Source organism: Sus scrofa, chromosome 7, assembly GCF_054392235.1.
Source record: "Sus scrofa isolate SSC_HxYL_T2T_F1_AM1 chromosome 7, Sscrofa_HxYL_maternal_Yorkshire_Landrace_v2.0, whole genome shotgun sequence".
Taxonomy (NCBI): Eukaryota; Metazoa; Chordata; class Mammalia; order Artiodactyla; family Suidae; genus Sus; species Sus scrofa.
Window position 1 is genome coordinate 132,012,499 of NC_139389.1, and position 25,324 is coordinate 132,037,822.

Sequence of the window (25,324 nt, forward strand, 5' to 3'; positions counted from 1 at the left end):
CTCTTCTCAGTCTGCCGATCCTTTGCTGCCCTCCTGTACGCCAGACACAGCTAAACGCTCCCTGTGTTCTTGCTCAGACCTTTTAAAAGATGGATACGATTCCATGGTTGCTGTCATAGAAGAGAACCGAAGCATTAGCGGCAACGCTGGGCAGGCGTAACCACCTGTATCTACTTAGCTATAGGAAGTAAGACTGAGGGTTTAGGGTTTCCAGCCAGCAATGAGGAGGGCTTATCTTTAGGAAGGATGGGGGTTTAACAACCAGAGGAAACCTGACTGACCTAGTGCACCCGTTGTGATTTTTTCACAGGCTGTGGTTTTGGGGGCGCCCGGTGTCGTTATCGCTCCGAAGCTGTGACCCTCTTTCCCAGCCTCGGCTCTTTGTTAGGAGAGGGGGGTCCGTCGTTGGTGACCTCGATGCCCCTGGTATCCGGCTTGCCCACAGCGTCTGAGCACGCCAAGGAACGGCAATTCCTCCCGACTCTTTTGTGGACGGGCGCCTGGCGCTGGGGGCGGGGTGGGGGGGGGTGGAGCACTCCACGTGCCAGGCTGTCGCCCCGCCCACTTTGGGTCCAGGTCTCCTCAGCCACGCCCCCAACGGCTGCGGTTTTTCCTAAGCCCCGCCCCTCTCATCCTCGCAGGTCCAGGCCAGCACCCCCGGAGCTCCGCCCCCACCTCACTGATCGCCCGCCCTCCGAGGCCCAGGCCCTCTAGACCCGCCCCCAAGGCTTCGCCCCGCCCCCCGCAACTCCCGGCTCCGCCCTCCCGGAGGCGCGGGCTGTGGGGCCCCGCGCCTTTTGTGTCGGGCTTGGGCCGCCGCGCGCGCTCGCCCCTCCGCCGGCGGGGGACGCGTCCTCAGTCTCGGCTCGCGGGCTGACTTCGCTCGCGCGCGCCCTGCCGCCTCCCCGTCGGTGGCCTTGGAGCCGCCCGCGCCGCCGGGGCCCGAGCCCCGAGTCTCGGGCGGGCGCGCGCCCCGCCCGGCCGGCGGAACCCCGGTGGCGCTCGCCCCCTCCCCGGCTCTGCCTTCCCCCGGCGGCGCGCGCACACGGCGGCCGGGCACGCGCCCGCCAAGATGGCAGGGGCAGGGGCCCAGCTGTCAGGCGCCGCCGCCGCCGCCCTTCCCCGCAGCTAGCGGCCCGGACGCCCGCCGCGAGAAGATGAGCCCCCGCTGCCCCCCGCAGCCCAGCGAGACGCGGAGCCGCCGCGCCCGGGGCCGGCTGCCCCGCTAACGCCCCGCGCCCCGCGCCGCGCCCCCGGCCCCGCGCGCCCGCCGCGGCAGCGACAATGAGGTGAGTGGGGCGGGCGTGCGGGCGAGGCGAGGCCGGGCGGGCGGCGTCGCGAGCGCCGGCAGGGCTGCGGGAGAGGCGTGGGGGCGTCGGGGGCCGTGCGAGGGTCCGGGGGTGCCGGGGGGCGGCCTGCTGGAAGCCGCGGGCGGTGCCGGCCTCTGCAGCTCGCGGGAGGCGCTGGGAGGGGGCTGCGAGCTGGGGCGGGGGACGCCGACCCCGCGGGCAGGTGTGGCCGCGCCCGACCCGGAGCACCCCCTGCCTCCCTCCCGGGGCCGCTGGCTCTCGCCCCTTGGGCCAAGCCTCCCGGGGCCGGCGCTCGGAGCTCATTTGTCAAGTGGTAGTTTCCTACCATCTGGAGCTGCTTAGCCTCTTCTGCTCCCTTTTCCTCGTCCCCGTTTCCTTTCTTCTTGCGCACCGGTAAAGGGCAAGCCCCGCAGTGTGCCACTGACTGGTTTATCACCCAGCCAGGGGGTCTGGTGGTTACACCTCGTGGGGCGGGGGGCGGACATTGCCAGCACCCAGGCGCTCGGAATTCTCTCGGCAGAGGGAACCCAGTCCTGACTTTCTGGGGATTATCCCTTCCTTGCCTTTTGTCTGTGATTTTTACCTTCAAAACATATGTCCCACAAAAACTCTAGCGTCTGTAGTTTCATTTTGCCTGTTTTGTAATCTTTATATGAATACAAATGCAGTATATTATAGTCCTCCATTGTATAAAATCCCACAATTTAGTGTTCCCTTATTGGTAGGCATTTGAATTGTTTCACGCTTTTGGCTATGAATAATAACACTGCTGTGAATACTCTTCTGGGTCTCTTCGAGCATTCATTTCTGTTGGGTGTATACCCAGCAGTGGGACTTCTAGATCCAAAGATAGCCATATCTTCAACCTTAAGAGAATAATAGCAAGTTTCTAAAGTGTTTGTACCAATTGACACTCCTACCAGCAAGTGCGTAAGCGTTCTTATGCTCCACATCCTTGCCAACACTTGGCATTGTCAGTCTTACATTTTAGCCAACTTGGTGATTGTTGCAGAGGTATCCCGTTGTTTTGACTTGCAATTCATGACTGATGAGGTTGAGTTACTTTTCATGTTTATTTAGTGTCCTCTCGTATGAAGTGCCTGTTGAGAAGTGTTTTCTTTTGGGGTTGACATGCCTTCCTAATTTGTAGGAGTTCTGTTTCAAAGTCAAGAAGATACTTTCCTGTAACATCTTCTAGAAATCTTACTGTTTCGCCTTGCAAATTCATATCTACAGTCCACTTGGAGTGACTTTTGTGCAACTTGTAAAAAGGGGTCAAATTTCATGTTTACCAGAATCATTTATTCAGCTCTGTTGATCAAAACAGTCGTGCTTTTGGGAATTCCCATTGTGGCACAGTGGTTGACTAATCCGACTAGGAACCGTGAGGTTGCGGGTTCGATCCCTGGCCTTGCTCAGTGGGTTAAGGATCCGGCATTGCCGTGAGCTGTGGTGTAGGTTGCAGATGCGGCTTGGATCCTCCGTTGCTGTGGCTCTGGTATAGGCTGGCAGCTACAGCTCCGATTAGACCCCTAGCCTGGGAACCTCCATATGCCACGGGAGCGGCCCAAGAAATGGCAAAAAGACCAAAAAAAAAGTCGTGCTTTCCCTATAGCTCTGCATTGCCACGTTTGTCATCTCCCAGTCTTCCATTCGGGGTGAGTTATTTCCCTCTGAGGAGTACTCTTTAGAATTCCTGGGGCATGTCTGCTGGCAACAAATTCTTAAGAGTGTTTGTCTGCAAATGTCATTATTTATCCTTCATTGAAAAAAAAAAATAGATTTGGAGTTCCCTGGTGGCTCAGGTTGATGCTGTGGCAAGGGTTTGATCCCTGGCCTGGGAACTTCCACATGCCATGGGTGTGGCCAAAAAAAAAGAAAAAGAAAAGAAACAGATTTATTGAAATATAATTCACATGCTATAAAATTTACCCAAGGTATACAGTATGACAGTTTTTAGTATTTTCAGTTATGAAACCATTCCACTGTCTACTTTTATTTATTTATTTATTTTTAATTTTTTTGTCTTTTTGCCTTCTCTAGGGCCGCTCCTGCAGCATATGTAGATTCCCAGGCCAGGGGGTCTATTGGAGCAAGGCCAGGGATCGAACCCGCAATCTCATGGTTCCTAGTCAGATTCGTTAACCACTGTGCCACAGTGGGATCTCCTAGTATGATTTATTTTTTTTTGGCTGCGTTGACGCATGTGGAAGTTCCTAGGCCAGGGATCAAATCTGAGCTGCACCTGTGACCTACACCATGGCCGGGGCAATGCTGGACCCTTAACCCACTGCACCACAGCAGTAACTCCATTTTTTTAACCTTATAATTGAGGTGCTTAGGACTTGTTGAATCTTTGGCTTCATGTCTTTCATTAGCTTGGGAAGTCATCAGCTGTTGGTACTTCAAATATTGCTTCTGTTCCATTCTCCTTCACCTTTCCTTCTGGGACTGCCTTATAAATGTTGGGAGATTTCACTGTATCTTTTGTGTCTCTTAACCTTCCTTCTGTGTTTTCTATGTCTCTTTGTCCTTCATTCTGGATACCTCCTTACCTACCTTTCCTATCAATCAAGTTGTTGTTGTTGTTGTATTTGTTTTTTGACTTTTGCCTTTTTAGGGCCGCACCCACAGCATATGGAGGTTCCCAGGCTAGGGGTCTAATGGGAGCTGTTGCTGCCGGCCTACACCACAGCCACAGCAACACCAGATCCGAGCCACGTCTGTGACTTACACCACAGCTCATGGCAACACCGGATTCTTAACCCACTGAGCGGGGCCAGGGACTGAACCCGCAACCTCATGGTTCCTAGTCAGATTCATTTCCACTGAGCCACGATGGGAACTCCCCTCAACTGAGTTTTTAACTTCAGTTATTATATATTTTTTGATTCTTTAATCTCCATTTGGTTTTCTTTTTGTAGTTTCCAGCTGTCTGCCAAAATTATCAATCTTGTCTTTCATCTTCTTGAATATAGTAAGTATAATTATCTTAAAGTTTGTCCCACACATGGCCATGTTTTGGGTCATGGCCAATGTCTGATTCTCTCAGTTTTCATTCATACCGTCTTGTCAGTTTATGCGCCTGGTTGTTTTTTTTTTTTTTTTTTTTTTGGTTGTGTGCTTGACATCGTATTTGCAGAATGGTTTATAGAAATAATTCGAGGCTAGGATGGTGTTTTCAGAGACAATTCACACTGGCTCCTGTCAGACGGGTGGGGCACTTGCGTCTGGAGCCACTCCATGCGGCCTCAAGGACTGAGATGTTTCTAAGCCGAGCTGCAGTCCTTGTGAGAGCCAGCCCGTCCCGTTTACCTTTCGCGCTGGTGTTCGGCTCTTCACCAGCACTTTGGCTCCCCAACCCAAAGCCCAGCTTCTGATGTTCCCTTCAGATGCGGCCAACATCCCCAGGGGGAGGGAGCCCAGGTACTGAGCCCCCTCCTCCTCCAAGCAGATGGTTACTGTGTTTTTCCTGCTTTTCTTACGCTGCAGAGGCGGAATTCTGCGTCCTTGCGGGCTCTGATAGGACCATTCAGTGGAAGGTGCAGTGAGCTTTTGTGACATACGGCTGCTTCCACATTGAAAGACATCTTTTTACCTAAGCACAGAAGCAAAAAACAAAAATCCCAGAACAGTCCTTTTCAGCTGGAGGATTGTTCTGATTTACTTAGTTTGTGTTTGCTGGAAGTAAAAGTCCCTGATTTATGCCTGGTAGGGGCAGTTTGAATCACTATTCAGTTCTAGAGGAGGCTTAAGCTACTAGCTTATGGAAACTGTGGAGGATAATAATACTTTTTTTCTTGAGTTATGTCATAACTAGAAATGCTCCTAGAAATAAGGTAATTTTAAGAGTAAATCTTTATTTCCTCTTAATATGTAATTATTGGAAAAAATGGCAGATCTTTACTGTAAAGCAAAGGATTTTGGAAACAGCTTTCCTCTCTTCTTTTCATATTCATTTACCTCCTGTCTTGATTTTCTTTTCTTTTCTTTTCTTCTTTTTTTTTTTTGGTCTTTTTGTCTTTTCTAGGGCCGCTCCCACGGCATATGGAGGTTCCCAGGCTAGGGGTCCAATAGGAGCTGTAGCCGCCGGCCTAGGCCAGAGCCACAGCAACGCCAGATCTGAGTCGCATCTGCAACCCACACCACAACTCACGGCAGCGCCAGATCCTTCACCCACTGAGCAAGGCCAGGGATTGAACCTGCAACCTCATGGTTCCTAGTCGGATTCGTTAACCACTATGATGGGAACTCTGATTTTCTTAATTGCTTATTTGGTAAAAACTACCCTTTACCTGGTCTACTTGAATAGAACATTTCAATTTTTGATCAATAATTACATAATAGCATTCTCAGATCCCATTTTTTTCAGGTTACATGAAAACGTGTGGATGTAGCAATGACAGTTTTAAATACTTTCTCCAAAATGAGTCATTCAGTTATTTTTTTTTCTTTACATAGATTTTTTTAAAAACATCGCTGACAGTTTAACATGGTTCCCTGTCGCAGGCTGTTTATAGTAAAACATCTGTATATGTATGTTTGCATGTTCCTCAAGCACTTGGCTTTTGCAAATGGACCTAAATGAGAAGGATGGTGGATTTCTATTCATAACCTCTGTTGTCAACTCACTTGATTTTGTTTTTGTTCGTTTTTGTTTTTGTTTGTTTTTGTTTTCTTAGGGCCACACCTGCGGCATTTGGAAGTTCCCAGGCTACGGGTGAAATTGGAACTGCAGCTGCCAGCCTACACCCACAGTCACAGCAACACAGGATCCGAGCCAAGCCGTGTCTGTGACCTACACCACAGCTCGGGGCAACACCAGATCCTTAATCCACTGAGCCAGGCCAGGGATTGAACCTGCATCCTCATGAAAGCTAGTCAGATTTGTTTCCACTGAACCTCGACGGGAATTCCCATCAACTCATTTGATTTTGAAATTTATAAGCAGCATGATTCACCTGTGAAAAATACTTTCCTTTTTATTTAATCCTGAATTTTTTTTTTAAGTTCCTTTTTTCTGTTTGGCCATGGCATGCAGCAGCTTGATGTGGGATCTCCATTCCCAGACCAGGGATTGAACCCAGGCCACAGCGGTGAGAGCACCAAGTCCTAACCACTAGACCACCAGGGAACCTGCTGAATTTAAATGAGACTAGCACATCGTTTATCTTACTAAATCATTTCAGGAGAGTGCGTGGATATGACCTATTGGGAAAGGTCTGAGAAGTTCCCACTGTGGCACGGTGGGTTAAGAAGCTGACTGCGGAGGTTTGGGTCACTGCAGAGGCACGGTTTGATCCCTAGCCCAGTGCAGTGGGCTAAAGGATCTACACTGCTCATATTCAATCCCTGGCCTGGGAATTTCCGTATGCTGTCGGTGTGGCCATTAAAAAAAGGAAGAAAGAGGAGTGCAGTGGAAGCAAATCTGATGAGGAACCATGAGGTTGCAGGTTCCATCCCTGACCTCATTCAGTGGGTTAAGGATCCGGCATTGCCATGAGTTGTGGTGTGGGTTGCAGATGAGGCTGGGATCCTGCATTGCTGTGGCTGTGCTGTAGGCTGGGAGCCACAGCTCCAATTCCACCCCTAGCCTGGGAACCTCCATATTCCACGGGTGTGGACCTAAAAAGCAAAAAAAAAAAAAAAGGAAGAAAGAAAAGAAAAAGGTCTGAAATGTAGCCTCTCAACTGACCCTTCTAAGGAGTGTTTCAGAAAAAAAGGCCTAAGACTGAAGATGCAGCCTAATAAAAACTGAACATTTGAGGCATGTGTCCGCACATTTTAGCAAAGAAGTTCTGTTGAGTCAAACAACTTGGGTAGTTGAGGCTGTATCTGAATTTCTTTGGTTTTCCAGACGACGGCCCGAAGTCTTATTTCCCTTTTTCCTAACCAACCTTGTGTATTCTCCTGTCTCCATCCAGACATCATTTTTTGAGGACTTAACTGTTGCCTTTGCTATTTCGGTGGTAAGGAGGTGGGAGGAACTGGACCTCCCCTCCCCTAAAGAGGCCCCATCCCTAAAAGATGTACGGAAACTGACTAGATCCCTTTCTGCATCCTTTTCCTCCCCCGGAACAGAAGACACCCTCGTGCCTGATATACAGTGTATTTCCATGTATATACTCTAGTCTCTATCTGCTGGGAACGCTGTCTTCCGTGAACCTGTGCCCTGCCTGCCTTGGTCGTTTCAAGATGTGATATGTACAAGTTTAACACTGCGCGTTATTAACTCACTGTCTTGGTGATTTTACCCCCTCATTTCTTACGTTTAAGAGAGCATTTTTCTAGAAGGTCGGGAAGTGTTAAGTTTTCGGTTTTATCTGTGAAATTTCACACAAGTTCATCCTTCCAATTGTCCGGAATGTGAGGTGAGGGTCAGTCTTACAGGTTTTCCTTCAACGTTGCTGATCGGATACTTGATCCTCTCAGTAGATAGTGGCAGAGACGCTCCAGCAAGTTTTCCAAGCTGGACGGCAGGGCAGACGTGTGAGTCCCCAAATCCTCTCCAGGGGTGCGTGGTGGCAGATGACAGCAAGCGAAGGAGGATCACCCCCAGTCCTCAGAAGCTGGCCTGCCCCCGCTCCCCCCACCCGCCCTGCAGGTGTGAAGCGTGGCCCGTCTCCCGTCGTGCAGGTCTGGTTGTGTGTCAGGGGGCCGCCTCCTCCGGGCCAAGGGCACTTTGTCGGCCTCGTGGTGTACGGGTGCGGCGTGAGCACAGGTGCCGTCGAGATGCCCGGGCACGGGCCCTTCTGGCTGCGGCCGCCTGCACCAGCTTCCATCTTGGAGTCCAGGACATCTCTGAACGGGGCAGGGGACCCTTCTCCAGGCGTCTTTGAAAGTCCTCTTAGGGAGACCAGGATGGGGCCGCGGGGCTTCTGTGTGTGTATCTTCCTTCCGCTCTCTCCTCTTGTTCTGCCTGCCTGTTTTTAGTCCTGTGCCATTACTGTTTTTACCTTGTGGGTAATGACTTTTCATATAAGCACAGCATCTTTTTATTAAAGTCATGTCACGTTGAATTTTGCTGGTTGGGTAGTTTTGTTGGTATCTCGTACGAACATGAGAAATTTAAACTTCTTGTGATTGTACCTAAGTAAGCTGTGTGAAAATAAATTAAATCAGCGTTGTTTCACCTAAAGGCTTTTTTCCCTTTAAGAGGAATCGGGGTGTTACCCAAGTTTGACCCTTGCGGTAGACTTGGAAGCTTGATGACGCCGGTGGTTACGTGAATGTCCTAAGTGCTGTGGCCATGTGAAAAGTTAGAGGAGAGACCTCCCGCTGGCGTCAGGGACAGCTGGGAAGCACAGTGGCCCCTAGAAGCTCCTCGCTCCAGCCTGGAAGGAGAGGACCGCGCCGAAGTAACTTTCGGGGGCAGTTTCCTCTTATTTTTTGGAAAGATCATTCTTTTCTGAATTAAATGTATGTGTTGAAAGTGGAGAATTTGAAAACATAGAAAGGTATAGAGACAGTAAAAAGCAGCATTGATCCTACTGTTTGGGGATACCCCGTCGAACATGGGGCACAGACACTCCTTTTGTCTTTTGCGTGTGTAAGTGTACTTTTTCACGGAACTGTTATTGTACTGTGTGTTTGTATTGGACATACATAAACAGCTGAGTAATAGCCCATCGGATGATATACCATCATTTATTTACCAGTTCCTTAAGTTTGGGACGGTTAGCTCGTTTTTAGGATTTCATCATTGTAAACAATACGATGATAATATCTGTGCCCCTAGAGTGCATCTCTGATTATTTCCTTAAGATAAGTTACCAAAGCGGTATCATTAATGGTACCATCTTATCAGAATGTTGATTTTAAGCAAAGGAGAGAGAGAGATAAAGTCAGTGAAAGGAACTTTATTCCTGCTCCTAACTTGGAGGTTCCCCTGGCAGAAGAGCCAAGGACCACGGCCAGAATCAGAAGTGAATGGTGCAGTTGCATCTGCTCACCAGTCGGGGGAGCCCTGTCCCCGAGTCCTCTCTCATTACCAAGGGAGGACTGAAGACTGCCTGTCCTTGTGTTTAAGGCTGTGTGAAAGACAGCTTCTCCTCCTTGGTCTCTGTGAATGAAATTTTTTTATTTTAACATTGAGTTAGGCCACATTTTGTCCCTTGTATTCTAAGCAGCCTGGGTTTTATAGGCTAACAGACCTGAGTTCTGCCCCAGAGTCACTCCTTACCAGCTAACTTTGAGCAATTTACTTTTTAAATTTAAAAAAAATTTTTTTTATTTTTATGGCTGCATCTGCAGCGTATGGAGGTTCCCAGGCTAGGGGTCGAATCAGAGCTGTAGCCGCTGACCTACGCCAGAGCCACAGCAACGCCAGACCTGAGCCGTGTCTACAACCTACACCACAGCTCACGGCAATGCTGGATCCCTAACCCACTGAGCAAGGCCAGGGATCGAACCCCAATCCTCATGGATCCTAGTCGAGTTTGTTAACTGCTGAGCCACAAAGGGAACTCCCTTGAGCAAATTGCTTAACCTTTATGAACTCCCCATTTTTCTCACGTTTTTAAGTGAGGGTAACACTACTTCTGTCACAGGGTTTTGCGAGGATCGGATGAGAATACATAAAAAATTCTTAGCTTATGATGTTCAGTAAAGGTTAGCAGTTTGTCTCTCTCACCTCATTTGTTGTGACTCTGAGGAAGATAAACCCCGGGAAATCTGGAACAATTTTGATTCCAGATGCTCTGCCCGTTTGTCAGATCACTGTGTGACTTCCCTACCGTATGTGATGATTTTTCGTCTTTGAAACCATCCTCGCTCTTGACTCTTCACCCTCTGAAAACGGCCAGGGACAGTCTCTATGAGAGATGCCAAGTAGAGCTACTGAAATAAAGACAAAGCTGGAGGCATGTCAGTTTGGGGTAGAGGAGATAACTGTACCAGCAGGTGCAGACTGAGAAATAGTTCCTGCAGCTGGGCACGGTTAGCTGGGGGCTTCTCAGAAGCCGAGGCAGCAGCGAGGGCAGTGGGTGCCGCGTGGCAGGCTTTCGCCGTGTCCTACGAAGAATGCACGTCGTGCCTCACAAGAGCTTGGTCTGGGAGCCTCTTCCCTCCTCCAGTCCTTCCCCTGGCGATACACTTGCCCCGCGCCCCTCTGTGGCGCTTCCCGCACCGCAGACCCTCTGGGAGCTGCCCTGCACGCTGGGCTCTCCCCGTGGAGCTGTGTGTCCTGCTCCGACCTGGGCTTCGCCGTTCCCTCGCCCTGGATGCTCGCATGAGAAAAGCTCGGACGGACTGGTCCTTGGGTTGCCCAGCGTTCACCCGCTTCCTTTTCCTCTTGACCTTGCTCAGGTCTCAGCCTTCACATCTTGCCTGGATGGCACTTCCTAGGGGGCCCGTCCTTGACCCCTTCCCCGGCTGAGGGCCCGTCCTGATCATTGGCCTCCCTCGTAGCAGCCCGCGTCTCCCCTTCCGCAGCTCCGTGTCTCCGGACCGACTTCCCTCTTCCCCCGCTGCCTCCGAGAGGATTGCGCCTGCTTCCCTCGCTGTTCGAAATTAGACTCCTAGAGCCTGGCGCGGCGCCGGGCACTTGTACCTAAAATGGGTAGTAAATCATGACATGCCTTCCACCTTCCAGTAGGACATTCCATTTCCCGCACGGCTGACGCCGGCATCCGAGACGAAGGCTCTTCCATGACGCGCCCCGTGAGTTAATGAAGCACCGGAGTGGCAGTGCTTTAATCTGGTATCGACACGCCTCTGCCAGGAGACGGGATTTGTGTATTAATGTGTGGATGGGTTTTTTTTTTTTTAATTAAAGAATAGTTGATTCGCAAGGGTGAATTTTTAGCTGTATCCAAATTAGCAAGAATAAGCTATGCAGGAATTAGTGCTCCATATATATCGTATAAGTTTGTTGAGATCTTTTGGATGGGAATGCTATTTTAAGTAGCTTATTTTAAGACTTTCTCAGACTCCCATGAGTGTTAAAGCAAACCCAAATGTGTACTTTCTGTTCCAGAGCTCCGCTTTATAATTTTGTAATAAAGTTTCAATATAGGGGGAAAAAGCAAGGATGACTTTTTTTTCCTGTTATTTCTTTGTAGGGACGTTGTGCCCTGTAACTCTCAATGTCCCTGATGTTTCTCAAACTAATGTGCCTAAGAGTCACTGTGGGTATGTCCTTCCAGAATGCAGATCCCAGGCCCCATTGTCGGGGATGGAGCAATGCTTTGCATAAATCTCTCTTTTCTTAGTAACAGAACTTATTTTTTTTTTTTTTTTTTTTTTTTTGTCTTTTGTCTTTTGTCGTTGTTGTTGCTATTTCTTGGGCCGCTCCCGCGGCATATGGAGGTTCCCAGGCTAGGGGTCCAATCGGAGCTGTAGCCACCGGCCTACGCCAGAGCCACAGCAACGCGGGATCCGAGCCGCGTCTGCAACCTACACCACAGCTCACGGCAACGCCGGATCGTTAACCCACTGAGCAAGGGCAGGGACCGAACCCGCAACCTCACGGTTCCTAGTCGGATTCGTTAACCACTGCGCCACGACGGGAACTCCAGAACTTATGTTTTAACACACCTTTAGATGTGCAGGAAAATTGAGCAGCTCGTGTGGCGCGTTTCCCTGCGCTCTGGCGTATGCACGTTCCCCTGTCAGCACCACCTCACGTGGGTCATCTGTTAGACTTGGTGCACTAACGTGGACACAGTGATTGTAGCTCAAGTCCCTAGATTATCCCCGTCGCCTCGTTTTTATCCGGTGTCCTCTTCCTGTTCCAGAGTCCCATGCAGATGACCGCATCACGCTTAGTTGTCACATCTCCGTAGGCGCCTCTGCTGTGAGAGTTTTTCAGACTTTACTGTTTGATGATCTTGACGGTTTTGAGGAGCGCTTGTGGAGGCCTGCGGTAGGATGCCCCTGGACTGCAATTTGTCTCGTGTTTTTCTCTTGGTTAGACTGGGCTTAAAATTCCGAGCAGGAGGATCACAGAGGGAAAGGGACCTTCCGCCCCGTGTTGCAGAGGGTCCAGTGCAGCCGCTTTAGCAGCGTCGGCACGGACCACGGTCACCTGGCTGGAAGAGTGTTTGTCAGGTTTCATGACTGTAAAGTCGTTTTCTTTCTCCTTTCTTTCTTTTTTCTTTCTTGTCTTTTTAGGGCCGCACCCACAGCATATGGAAGTTCCCAGACTGGGGAGGAATCGGAGCTAGAGCTGCCGGCCTACACCACAGCCGCAGCAACGCCAGATCCAAGCTGCATCTGCGACCTACCCCGCAGCTCACGGCAACGCCGGATCCGCCACCCTCGGAGCGAGGCCGGGGATCCAACCCACATCCTCCTAGACACCAGCCACATTTGTTTCCGCTGCACCACAGCGGGCGCTCTGTAAAGTTCTTCTTTTATTCCCCTTTTCATACTGTTTTCTTTTCAAGAAAGTCACTATTTGTAGTTTACCCTTAAGGAGCAGGGAGTTATATTCTTTCTGATGAAAACTTTTTAAATTTTAATAATTACTTGTTTTTATGTGTATTAGAAAAAAATTAGTGCATCGGATTAGTGGTATCTTAACTGGCTGGGTTCCCGAAGGCTCGCGTGCGTTTGGAGGGGCGTGGGAATGAGGGGAGGGCGGGCTGGGGACAGAGGGAGGGTGGGTACACACGCTCATCGTTGAGCCGGCTAATCTCTTACTCATACTGGGGGCGGAAGGGAGAAGCATGTATCCATTAGCTCCTGCCTTCATTCGGCAGAGGGTTGCCCGCAGGGCGCGAACCCCTCTGTACCTGGTGGCATTCACGTGTGGATACTGAGAGCTCCCGCCATGGCAGACCCCTGGGGCCATCCCAGGGGCAGGATGCAGGTCAGAGCCCGGCAGTTTGGTGGCCTCAGCAGTGGCTGGAATGAGAAATGGGTAAGGCAGGAGCAGCAGAAATGATGCTCAAGGCGGGGGGGGGGGGGGGGGGGGCTAACAAGTGATTTTGAGCTTATCATTTTTTTTCTTTTTACTCCTTGTTTTTCAGTAACAGCTGGAAAGTCTTCTACATTCCAAGGTTGAATTCCCTTTTTTTTTTTTTTTTTTTTTTTTTTTTTTAGTAGGTGTACAGTTTCTTTTTTCTTTTTCAAACATTGAAATCTTTGATCCATTTGGATTTAAATCTGTAGTTGGAGAGCTGGATCCAGTTGTTGCCTTCTCCATCTGGCGCTCCAGTTAGCCCTGTACCATTCGGTAAAAATTCCATTTTCTCTCAGTGTATTGAGATTCTGTCTTATGTCATATTTAATTAATTTGACCTATTTCTGGATTTCCTATGATGTTCCATTGGTCTGTGTTTATTCATGTGCCAATACCTTACTGTTGGTTAAAGAGACTCTATCATATGCTCTAATATTTAGTAGGGCCAATGCTCTCTTACTGCTCTAGTAAATTGATTTTAAAGGAAAAAATTAATAACACTCATGTTTAACAGATATGGCAAAAATCATGAATGACCAAATAGTGCTTTGACCCAAGGGAACAAATCCAGAATGGCTTGATTCAGGTACCTATATACTCCTTGGGGAGAATTCTCACTTGTGACATATGTGGCTTTTTTTTTTTTTTGTCTTTTTAGGTCTGTACTTGTGGCATATGGAGGTTCCCAGGCTAGGGGTCGAATTGGAGCTTTAGCTGCCAGCACACACCACAGCCACAGCAACTCCAGATCTGAGCCACGCCTGCAACCCACACCACCACTCACAACAATGCTGGATCCTTCACCCACGGAGCGAGGCCAGGGATCATACCTGTGTCCTCACGGATGCTTGTCAGATTCCTTTCCACTGCGCCACGACAGGAATTTCATGTCTGTGGCTTTTGAACGTGAGTCAGGGAGGCTTGAGAGAGGCTGGCGCTCACTCACAGGCAGCGCGCCTTTGCAGAACAGAGGAGTTAGTGCAGCCGAGGCACCCCTGCCCTCCGTCACCCTCCCTCCAAATCATTAATGAAACGGGTTTATTTTGGGGATGGGTTGGTTTGGTTTTTTTGGCAGCCTGTGGCATATAGAGCTCCTGGGCCAGGCATTGGATCCAAGCTGCAGTTGCGACATACACTGCAGTTGCAGCAACACTGTATCCCTTAACCCACTCTGCTGGGCTGGGGATTGAACCCGCGTCCTGACATCCTGACGCTGTAGAGACACCACCAAACCCGTTACACCACAGCAGGAACTCCTATTTTGGCAGTTTTTGACCTGTAAAAAGTACTCATTTGTCAAACTTAGAAAGTTGAATTCAGAAACTTAGAAATTCTCCAAGTCCAGTCATTTTTAATCCTCCCTGGGCCTCAGAAACAGTTGAAAAGGCCCCCTTCGCCTCCCTCTTCCCAATACCAGGGCCCTACCCTAAGGTAGATTCCATTCATCTAGAATAAGGTGTTTTGTCGTTGTTGCTTTATATGAAACCTCCAGGTTATTGAAGTGCGCAGCCTGAGTTGAAAACTGCTGACCTAGTCCTGCTGTCAGGGCCAGGTCTGATGTATTTGAAATGCAGTACACGCTCAGTGAGCGCCGAGTGATGCCGAGCCCCCCGTTTCGGACGCAGACTCCAGAGGCTGCTTGCTCACACATACTCACAGGTGCAGAGGCATTAGGGACAGAAGCTCAGATTTCTTGTCTCCATTTCTGGCCTGGTCTTCTCTCTTCTTCGCCCCTGGTTTCCTCTTTAGCTGTAGGCAGAAGCCGCAGGGCATGTGTCGTCTTGATTCATGTTCATTTTTATGACCTCGACACTAGTTCCTTCTCCGCGGTCCAGCAAAAACTTGGGAATGATCCTTAGACTTTGTAGTCAGATAATTGGCCTGTGCTGAAATTTCAGCTCTCCGTTCAGTGTCAGCCCCCGGGGGCGGGGGTGGGGGCAGGTGGGGAGAAGGTGCCGAAGGCAGAGGGAACTCCCGTTCCTCGCGCACCTGTTGTGTGTCAGCCTCTGTGCCTGCGCGTTTGCTGCCGTCTCGTTTTTTGCAGGGAGCGCTGCACCTCCAATTCCAGCCATAAAGCACTAGGGTTTCAGGTTACAGTGCATGATGACATCACTTTTGATTAATGCTTGGTGTCATTTAGGGCTTTGTGGTTTCCTGTTAGTCAACAGTAATTCCTCCTCCTTGTTTTCCCACGCTTCGCATCGCCTCCATCCCTGATTTGATGAGTCCCATGGGAAAAACTCGACGTTCAAACTGCCCACGTGGAGACCGACTAGCAAAGACTTGAATGAAATTATGAGCGATTTATGTTGTTAAGTTGCTGTCTGGTTCCGTTCTAAACAAGGGTCACGTTAAGTTGTGTGAGACTGGGGGGGGTTCTTCTTCCGGCAGCGCTTTTATAAGGTAGTGTGGACCTCGGTCCCGCTAAGAAAAAAAGAAAAGGTGCAAAGTTGGAACATCGGTTTGGAGGTGTAGGAGAGCCACGTGGCAGAAGGGGTTTGGGGAGCCCAGATTTGGGGGAGGGCGGTCAGGGAAGCCTGCCACTGGGCACCCTTTCTTCCTTGAAGCAGTTGGCTTTGCCAGATCCGTCAACCGAGAAGATGATGGGAGCTTTAGGCAGATTCATGGGACAGAGGAGGTAAAGAAAACAGTTGGTGTGGCATCCTAGTGAACACCGCAGCTTTGCTCGAGGTCTCTGCTTAGGGACGGGCGAGCTGGAAACCGACGGGCCCTCTCAGGAGCGGGAGTGGTGCCCTGAACCATCTCGGGGCCTGAGTGGATTAAGGTGACCTGGGGTGGTGTGTACCCCTCACCTGCCTGCGTGTCAGAAACAAACGTAATTCCTCCCAGAGGCGCCTCAAATTATCTATACGGTGTCATGTGTGATGACTGGCGCTCAATCTGCAATTATCAGGCGTATGCGAAGACAAGACCTAACCGAAAACCGGGGAGACGCAGACAATAGGGATAAACGGAACGAGATCATCAGACTGGGATTTAAAAGAACCGTGGGGTACATTAAGGAAACAAATAGTGTTTTACCTTTTCTTATTTACCCTCTCCGCTTAGAGCCTGACTCAGGCTGCAGGCGGGAGTGTTTCAGTGTCTGGGTGGGGGCCGGTGTGACTGCCGTGTCCCCGCCTGTATTTGCATGGTGACGGACACCGTTGCTTAATCCCCTACCGTGTGGCTTTGAGGTTGGACAGGAGAGAGGTTGGAATGATGATGGTCAGAGGCTTTCTGGTCTTAGAGCTAGAAGAGGCCCTCACAGTCAATATTTTTTTAATTTTACGGCCACACCTGCGGCTTATGGAAGTTCCCAGGCTAGGGGTTGAATTGGAGCTGCAGCTTCAGGCCTGCACCTTAGTTTATGGCAATGCCGGATCTTTAACCCACTGGGCTAGGTCAGGAATAGAACCCACATCCTCACGGAGACCATGTTGGGTTCTTAACCTTCTGAGCCACAATGGGAACTCCTGGAGGTCAATATTTTGACTTTTTTTTTTTTTTAATCTTTGAGAGAAATGAACAGTAAAGGTGGTATTAATTTAATGTAAACATAATTTCAATAAATGCGAATACTCTAAAAATACTTTAGAATTTTAAATTTACTGTAGTAAGTGTACATTTTTTTGGTAAAGTATAGGGAGTTCCGTTGGTGGCTCAGCAGGTTAAGGATCCGGCATCGTCACTGCTGTGGCTCAGGTTGCAGCTGTGACGTGGGGTTTTTTTGCTTGTTTGTTTTGTTTTGTTTGCTTTTTAAGCCCTCACCTGCAGCATGTGGAAGTTCATCTGAGCCTCATCTTCGATCTACACACAGCTCATGGCGACACCGGATCCTTAACCCACTGAGCAAGGCCAGGAATAGAACCCACACCCTCATGGATACTAGTCGGATTCGTTACCACTGAGCCACAGCGGGAACTCCTGTGGCATGGGTTTGATCCCTGGCCCTCGAATTTCCTCATGCCGAGGGTATGGCCAAAAAATAAAGTTGTAAAAATATAGACTTCTTCGTATCATAAATAACATGCCTACTCCATATTTATCTGTTTTCATGTGTCACATCCGCTTCATTTTTTACGTGGAAGATACATACCGAGTACTTCCGTTAGGACAGTGGTGCCAGGGGTCAGGTTATGGACACAGGCGAGAGTGGGCCCGTGGGTGGAAGTGGGTAGCCAGGAAGGCGTCATGGGGCGCCTGCGATGAAAGGGCCAGAAAAGAGAGATAGACAGCTCTGGACAACATAGAATTTTTCTTTCCCTAGCTGACCCACCAGGGAACTCCTGGACAGCACAGTTTTTATTTAATTCTGTTTCTTTGCCTTTGCAACGAGCTTGGTCGGGGCTTTTATCTTGTGTTTTGGTCCTTTTGCACTTCTTGGTGCTGGTTTCTTTCATCCAGTTGGCTTTTCAGTTGCTTGAAGACGACAGTCTTGAGAAAGTCACTCATCGTCTTAGTTGAAAGTTCTCAGTTCTGCATGATTCTCTCTAATTAGTGGCCCTTTCGACGGTCTTCCTTTCTCTGAGCTCAGACCCACTGAAGTCCGTTAACAATTTAAAATTTAAGGGAGTTCCCATCGTGGCACAGCGGAAACAGATCTGTCTAGGAACCATGAGGTTGTGGGTTTGATCCCTGGCCTCGCTCAGTGGGCTAAGGATCTGGCATTGCTATGAGCTGTGGTGTGGGTCGCAGACGCAGCTCGGATCTGGCGTTGCTATGATTGGCGTAGGCTGGCGGCTACAGCTCCGATTAGACGCCTTGCCTGGGAACCTCCATATGCCAGGGGTGTGGCCCTAAAAAGACCCCCCCCCCCAAATTTAAATTCTCTAACATTGGCCTAAACACAGAAAAATGTTAGGCCTGGCACACAGGGGAAACCCTGTGTGCTCATAGAGAGGTCGAAATCAGACATACCCATGGTCTCTGCATCCTTGTGCCAGCCGAGATGTCTAACTGGGTAGCTTTAGGGACTGTTTACAAACACATCTTCCCAGGAAGAAGGCAAATGCTCTCCTCGATTTGGGTTATTATGCAGAGTAGAAGTGTAGGCAATAGACTGAATCAGATAAAGAAGGCGGCCCCGATGGGAGAACCACACCGGAAGGAGAACCAGCTGGTCCCTTCAGGAGAGCAGAGAGAATCCGCTCAGAGGAGGTGATGAGGAGGCAGACTCGTCAGTCACACGGATGGGTGATGGCTCCCTGGGTACTGGTGCACAGTGCTGATCCTGGGCTGTGCGTGGAAGACACGGTTAGCCACTCATGTAGCTTATTCCCAAGAAGACAGAGCACAGGTTCTTCAAGTTGATCATCTCTCAAACCAGACTCACACCACTGTGTTCACCAGAAATTTGTTTTTGGCAACGATTCCAAGACCTTCAATAAGGGGGAAATAGCCTTTTCAACAAACGCTGGGACACCCGAATATCCGCATAGAAAAACTGAAGTTGAACCCTTACCTCCATGTGCAAAAGTTAACTCCGAATAGACTGTGAGCTTAAGTGTAAAAGCGAAAACTCTGAATCTCTTCTGGGAGAAAGTATGAGCGTCAATCTTCACGGCCTTGGGTTAGGCCGTGAGAACTCAGAGCCAGCAGCAGACACAGACGATCCCAGGGAAAAATGCGTGATTGGATTTCATCTAAAGTAAAAACATGTGTGCGGCAAACCACACTACCAAGACAGTGACAAGACAACTCACAGAATGGGAGAGAGAATTTGCGCATTGTGTATCTGATAAGGCACATATCTAAAACACACAAAGAACTGTTACAACGCAATAAAAAAAAGCCAACCCATTTTAAAAATGAGCCGATGATTTAAACGGACACGTCGCCAAAGAAAATATACACACAGCCAGTAAGCACATGGCAAGCACATGGCAAGATGTCCAGCGTCTTAAGACGTGAGGAAGTGCAAACCCAAACCGCAGTGAGGCCGCCTCACACTCCCTCGAATCAAAAGAGCAGATAACTGGTGGTGGTGAGGAAGGAAGCGGGTAATCTCCACTCGCTGGGTAAGTGGTTATGTGGACAAACCTCATACACCTCTCGTCGGAACTCTCCTGCATTGGGAGAAGCGAAGGGTACAACCGCCTTGCAAAGCCACCTGGTGGTTCTTCAAAAGGTGAACATGGGGTCACCCTGTGTCTCAGCATTTCCACTTCAAGGCATATACCCAAGAGCATTAAACCTACATTCATGCGGAACTCACCCACGAATGTTCCTGGGAGCATGAGTTGTGGTAGCCAAACAGTGAAAACAACCCAAAAGTCTATGCAGTGGTAAATGGATAAATAAAACGTGGTCCCTTCATGCAGTGAAATATTATTCAGGAATAAAAAGCAGCGAGGTGCCCACACTGATGCACCAGGGGTGAACCTGGAAAACACTGTGCTGAGAGAAGCCAGTCCCAAAAGACCACACATTGTATGAAATGTCCATTTGTTTGAAATGTCCAGAAAAGGCAGATCCATGGAGGCAGGAAGTAGGTCAGTAGGTGCAGGGCGTGGGTAGGGGGTGAAACAGGGAGTGGCTGCTAGTAGGTGGGGGGTGGGGGGGATGATGAGAACTTTCTAAAGTGGGTTGTACTGATGGTCATACCACCTTGTGAATATACTAAAAAAAATCACGGAACTGTATACTTTAAATGGGTGAATCTCATGGAATAGCATCTGTTTAAAAAACAAAACAAAACATGAAATGCAGTGCTGTCCTTTCCAGACTTTTCCTCCAGAATCCTCATTCTCCGCGAGCTGCGCAGCGCGGTCCAGACTGGAGACCTGGAGGCACTTGCTTCCTCCCGCCAGATCCTGGTGGACAAGCCGAGAGCGTTGCTCCTGCCTCAGTGTCTCTGAAGGAGCAGGTCCCCTTCTCTCCAGAGTCATGTTCCTGATGGAAACCAGGTCTTTACCCGCATTCAGATGCGCGAAGTATATTCCCCTGGGTTCTCTGCCTCTTGAACCATCTCCTCTGTACTTTGTTACATTGTTAATATTCAAGTCTGAGGCAATATTCTCTTCCTAAGTTTCTTCAGGACATTTCCATGCCTTTCCGGAGGGACTTATGACTCCTTAGCATCGCTGTAAAGTCCTGCATAACCTGGCCTCTCTCTGCCTCTTCCGATTCAGTTCCTTTGTTCTCTGCGTCCTGAGGGACCTACCCCCACACGTTCTTTGGGTACGATGATCCTCGTGCTGCCAGCTCCAAGGGACTGGCAGCCACACGGGGCTGGAGGCTGTCACTCTGGACAGCACAGGAACTTCCATCATTGCATCAGAAGCACTCGGTGGATACTTTCTGAACGAGTGAATGTCGTCATAGCCATTATTGATGGCAGGCGTTCATCCACCCAGCCTCTGCTTTTAGGCTTTCAGTGGTTAGGTGTTCCCTGGGTTATTAGGCAGCGTGTGTGGGTACTAACCCAGCCCCTGGGATCCCTGCCTTCTTCCTGTTATCCTCGGCTGGTATTCGCTTTCCTGAAATCTCTACGCGTTGATCCCGAGGTCTTCATCATCCGAAACAGCAGAGCACATTGTTAGGGTGTGGCCGGCGTTTCCCTGACTTCGCCCCAGATTAAACACATCGCTCCCCTGAGCCTTGTCCAGCAGGCTGGAGTTGTGAGTGGTTCTCACACATTGTTCACTCCAGATATGCCGTGGCTGTGGTGCGACGGGCGCAGATTTCAGGGCTTTATCCGCCCTTCTGGTGTGTGCATTTCAGGCTGTGCAGCCGTAAGTGTTGGAAGTTTCAGCATCCCGTGCAAAGTTCAGCAGACAGTGCAGCGGCTGGCTGAAAGGCGATTCTTTGAATGTGTGTCGAATAAGCTTAAGACTTGGGGAGGGGGAGCTGTGTCCATGACACGCAGAAGTCTCTGGGCTGGTCACTGAACCCACACCACAGCAGTAACAGTGCCAGATGCTCAACTTGCTAGGCTACCAGAAACTCCAAGCTTAAGACTCTTAAAGCTTTTTTGAAGGGAACTGTTTTCTGTCACCAAGTTGTGATCAAATAAATTGTTACTCTCATCTGAAATTGTTTCTTGCTTCACAGCTATTACGGCTTTTTTTTTTTTTTTTTTTTTGGCGACACCCGCAGCATGAGGAAGCTCCCAAACCAGGGACCCAACCTGAGCCACAGCAGTGACAATGTTGGATCCTTATTCAGCTGAGCTGCGAGGGAACTCTGCGCCTCTTTTTTTTTTTTTAATCTTAAAAATAGTTGATCATTGTAGAAAACTTAAAGATTATGGATCAGCAGAAATAAGAGGAAAAATAGTTGTCATCACGTCATCTAGTGAGAGTCACTTAACTTTCCACTGTGTGTCCTTTTCCTGTAGCCACATGTCAGAAAAAGTATATATTGTGTGTTTGTGCTCCACACACAACTTTGTAATCTTTTTTTAACCAACACATCATGTTTAATGACATATTTCTATTAAGAAATATTCTAGAGCTTAACTTTTTTCAAAATTTTATTATTTTTTATTTTATTTTATTTATTTGTCTTTCCCTGTTTTTAGGGCCGAACCTGTGATATATGGAGGTTCCCAGGCTAAGGGTCTAATCGGAGCTGTAGCCGCTGGCCTGCACCACAGCCACAGCAATGCAGGGTCCGAGCCACATCTGCAACCTACACCACAGCTCACGGCAACGCCAGATCCTTAATCCACTGAGCGAGTCCAGGGATGGAACCTGCATCCTCACAGATACCAGTCAGATTCCTTAGCAGCTGAGCCACGACGAGAACTCCAACTTTTTTCAAAATTTAAAATTTTCACACTTAGGAGTTCCCGTCGTGGCGCAGTGGTTAACGAATCCGACTAGGAACCATGAGGTTGCGGGTTCGGTCCCTGCCCTTGCTCAGTGGGTTAACGATCTGGCGTTGCTGTGAGCTGTGGTGTAGGTTGCAGATGCGGCTCGGATCCCATGTTGCTGTGGCTCTGGCATAGACCGGGGGTGACAGCTCCGATTCGACCCCTAGCCTGGGAACCTCCATATGCCGTGGGAGCGGCCCAAGAAATAGCAGAAAGACAAAAAAAAAAAAAAAAAAAAAAAAAAAAAATTTCACACTTAGAAAAGCCGGTGGCCTCTTCCCCTCAAACAGCAGAAAGTGCAAGAGTTCCCATCTTTATCATCAGGAGAACAAAACCCAGATCCCAAGCAGGCAGCACTCATGCGAGCTCCCTGGCTCCGCGCCATGCAGTCCGAACAACGGGCTGAACTGGGCCCGGGTGTCCTGGGAGGCAGTGATTCCTGTCGGACCAAGGGAGACTTTATTTTCAGGTAGACAGGGATTAGGCAATTCTGGGGAAGCTCAGGAAGGCCAATAAATTATTACTAATTAGTAAAATCTGTATGTTTCTCAGATGTTAAAGGCTACCCAAATTTAGTTTATTGGAGCCAAGAGGCTGTAAAATAGAAGCTCCCATAATAATCGTAGTAAGTCTTACTGTCTGTGTCGTGCCTTCTATGCTGCAGAAAACTTTGGCATAATCATCCCAGCTTCCCAGTGGGTGGGTGAACATGATACTCATTTTAAAGGTGAAAAAGCAGACGCAGAGAAACAGCTTGTCCAGTGTCACACAATTCATCCTGAGGAAACTTGGGACTAGGGGGAAGAACTCATTTTTTTATTGAACTTTTGCTAAATGCAGACTGCTTTCACGTTTACTCTCTCATTTAATCCATGTGATAGTCTCACGAATTGGTACAGTCCCATTTTATAGATGAGGAAACTGAGGGTCAGAGGGGTTAAAAGAAGTCGTTCAAGCTTAACAGCTAGAAGGCGACAGAACGGATGTTTAATCCAGCTGTTTGGCTCCAAAACCCAGTACGACTGCTCTCCGTCGCCTCTCAGTTCTTGTGCTCCTTCCTTCATTCAGCAAGTGTTTATTGTGGGCGTGGCGGTGTCCCAGTGTCCCTGGCCTGCTCTGTTTCCTGCGCATCTCTCATCTGAGACGGTGCCTGTCACAGGAATTCTGTCGGAGGCGAGCACGTGTTCGTGTTGTGCACGTATCTGTCTGCGGGGAGGTGTCCGTAACTGCGCGTTGTTGTTTTTATAAAACCGCACCTGTTCACTGTGAAAATTCAGCAATACAGGAAGGTACAGAAATAAGCACCAGTGACCAGGGCGTGTCAGTCACCTAGAGAGAAATAGTCGTTGGCATTTTTGGCGAACACGCTTCCAGAGAACTCCTTGCACACATCGATTCGCAGATGCAAGCACCAGAATAATGAAGCAGCTCTGTTTCCCCCGCTCTTTCACGGCGGCTCCGCCTGCACCGTGTCCCTGACTCTCACCCAACCCCCACGGGGTCTCAGTGTCACCCCGTTGTCCTCGGAAGGAAAGTGCCGTTGACAGCAGTGCCCTGACTTGCCCCGAGGGGTGGGCTCTGTGCGTGTGGGACTGAGCTCTGACTGCTGGGCTGTGTTGTGTGCAGTGTAGGGCCGAGCTCGTGTTATTTCGCTTCGCAGATGCTGTTTCTTACAGATTGAAGGTTCGTGGCAACCCTGCACCGGACAAGCCTGTTTGCACTGTTTTTCCAACAGTATTTGCTCACTTCATGTCTCTGCCACGTTTTGGTAATTCTTGGCAATATTTCTCACTTTTTCATTATTATTATTGTATTTGCTATGGTGATCTGTGATCATTGATCTTGGACATTCCTACGACTCGAAGAAGGTCAGATAATGGTTAGCATTTTTTAGTCATAACGGTTTTTTGTTTTGGGTTTTTTTTGTGTTTTTTTTTTTTGCTGCACTTGAGGCATATGGAAGTTCCCAGGCCAGGGATCAAATCTGAGCCACAACTGCAACCCACGCCAAAGCCACAGCAACACTGGATCCCCAGCCTGCTGCAGCGGGGATCGAACCTGAGCCACTGCAGAGACCACACCGGATCCCCAACCTGCTATGCCACAGCAGAAACTCCATTAATAATGTATTTTTTTAATTAAGCTAAGTACATTGTTTTTTGAGACGCAATGCTATTGTACACATAATAGACTGTCATATAAATACAACATTTCTATACAGTAGAAGCCAAAACATTTGGGCGCTTCACTTTATTGCAACGTTAGCTCTATTGAGGAGGTCTGGAGCGAACCGCAGTTTCTCCGTGGTGTGCCCGAGTCCAATGAGGCGTGAGTGAGAATACACCTTGTGCTTTTCTGTAACTTGCTTTATTGTTTGATTTGTGGAGGTGCTGATTATGCAACAGTAAAGCGCAGTTTGTAATAATCCTCTATAATGCTCTTAATCCACACTAGCCAAGTCTAGGCAGCTAGTGTGGGTCTGTGTTTAAAGATTCTTCGTATCCACTGTGCTTTATTTGACCAGTCTCCCTTATTGAGGATCCTTAGCTTCATTTATAGTGTTTTTTTGCTGTTTTAGTCATGCAGGGGAGTTCTGTCGCGGCTCAGTGGTAATGATCCCAACTAGTAGCCATGAGAATGGGGGTTCGATCCCTGGCCTTGCTCAGCGGGTTGGGGATCCCGCATTGCTGTGAGCTGTGGTGTAGGTCGCAGACACAGCTCAGATCCTGCATTGCTGTGACTGTGGTATAGGCTGGCAGCTGCAGCTCTAATTTGACCCCTATCCTGGGAACTTCTCTATGCTGTGGTGTGGCCCTAAAAAGCAAAAAGAAAAAAGAAAAAAAAAGAAAAGGTCATGTAGGAAGACAGAATCCCCCCCCCCACACACACACACACGTTGAGAATCACTGGCGTTGCAGTGCTCAGTGGCTCTCCCACCCGCGCATCCATCAGACTCCCGGGAGAGCGTGTGAGCACACAGCTGCTGGGTTCCTTTCTCGCACAGTCTCTCATTCAGTGAGTCTGGGGAGAGGGCTGAGGATTTTCATCTTTGACAAGCTCCCTGGTGACGCTGACTCTGCTGGGGAAGGACCCCACTTTTGAGAGCCACCGACAGAAAGGAAAGGCACTTAAATTGGACATTTCGGGAGTCTTCCATTCTGATTCCAGCTCTGACAGTAGTTGTGTGACCCTAAGCGGGATGCTAGGTTTTTCTCTTTCTTCGGTCAAAGTGAGATCGGACTGACATTTTTCTCAGGTCACTTACCCACATCAATGAAATCCATGAACTCC

The 25,324-nt window shown here is 49.1% G+C and overlaps 1 protein-coding gene and 1 long non-coding RNA gene across 3 annotated transcripts in view; one reads left to right on the plus strand and one right to left on the minus strand.

Annotated features, from left to right (window-relative positions):
* The first annotated feature begins 799 nt into the window (after positions 1-799).
* EVL (Enah/Vasp-like) overlaps positions 800-25,324 on the plus strand; it is a 145,684-nt gene continuing 121,159 nt past the window's right edge. For both annotated transcript variants that reach the window (XM_084966556.1, XM_084966558.1), the window contains exon 1: positions 800-1,289. In XM_084966556.1, the coding sequence (XP_084822682.1) occupies positions 1,285-1,289 (5 nt within the window). In that variant the 5' untranslated portion in view covers positions 800-1,284. The remainder of the gene's footprint in view (positions 1,290-25,324) is intronic.
* LOC146401921 (uncharacterized) lies at positions 16,870-24,883 on the minus strand. The gene is made up of 3 exons (XR_014811364.1): positions 22,210-24,883; positions 17,807-21,747; positions 16,870-17,142 (listed from the first exon to the last, which is right to left on the minus strand). It is a non-coding gene; the product is annotated as an uncharacterized LOC146401921 (long non-coding RNA).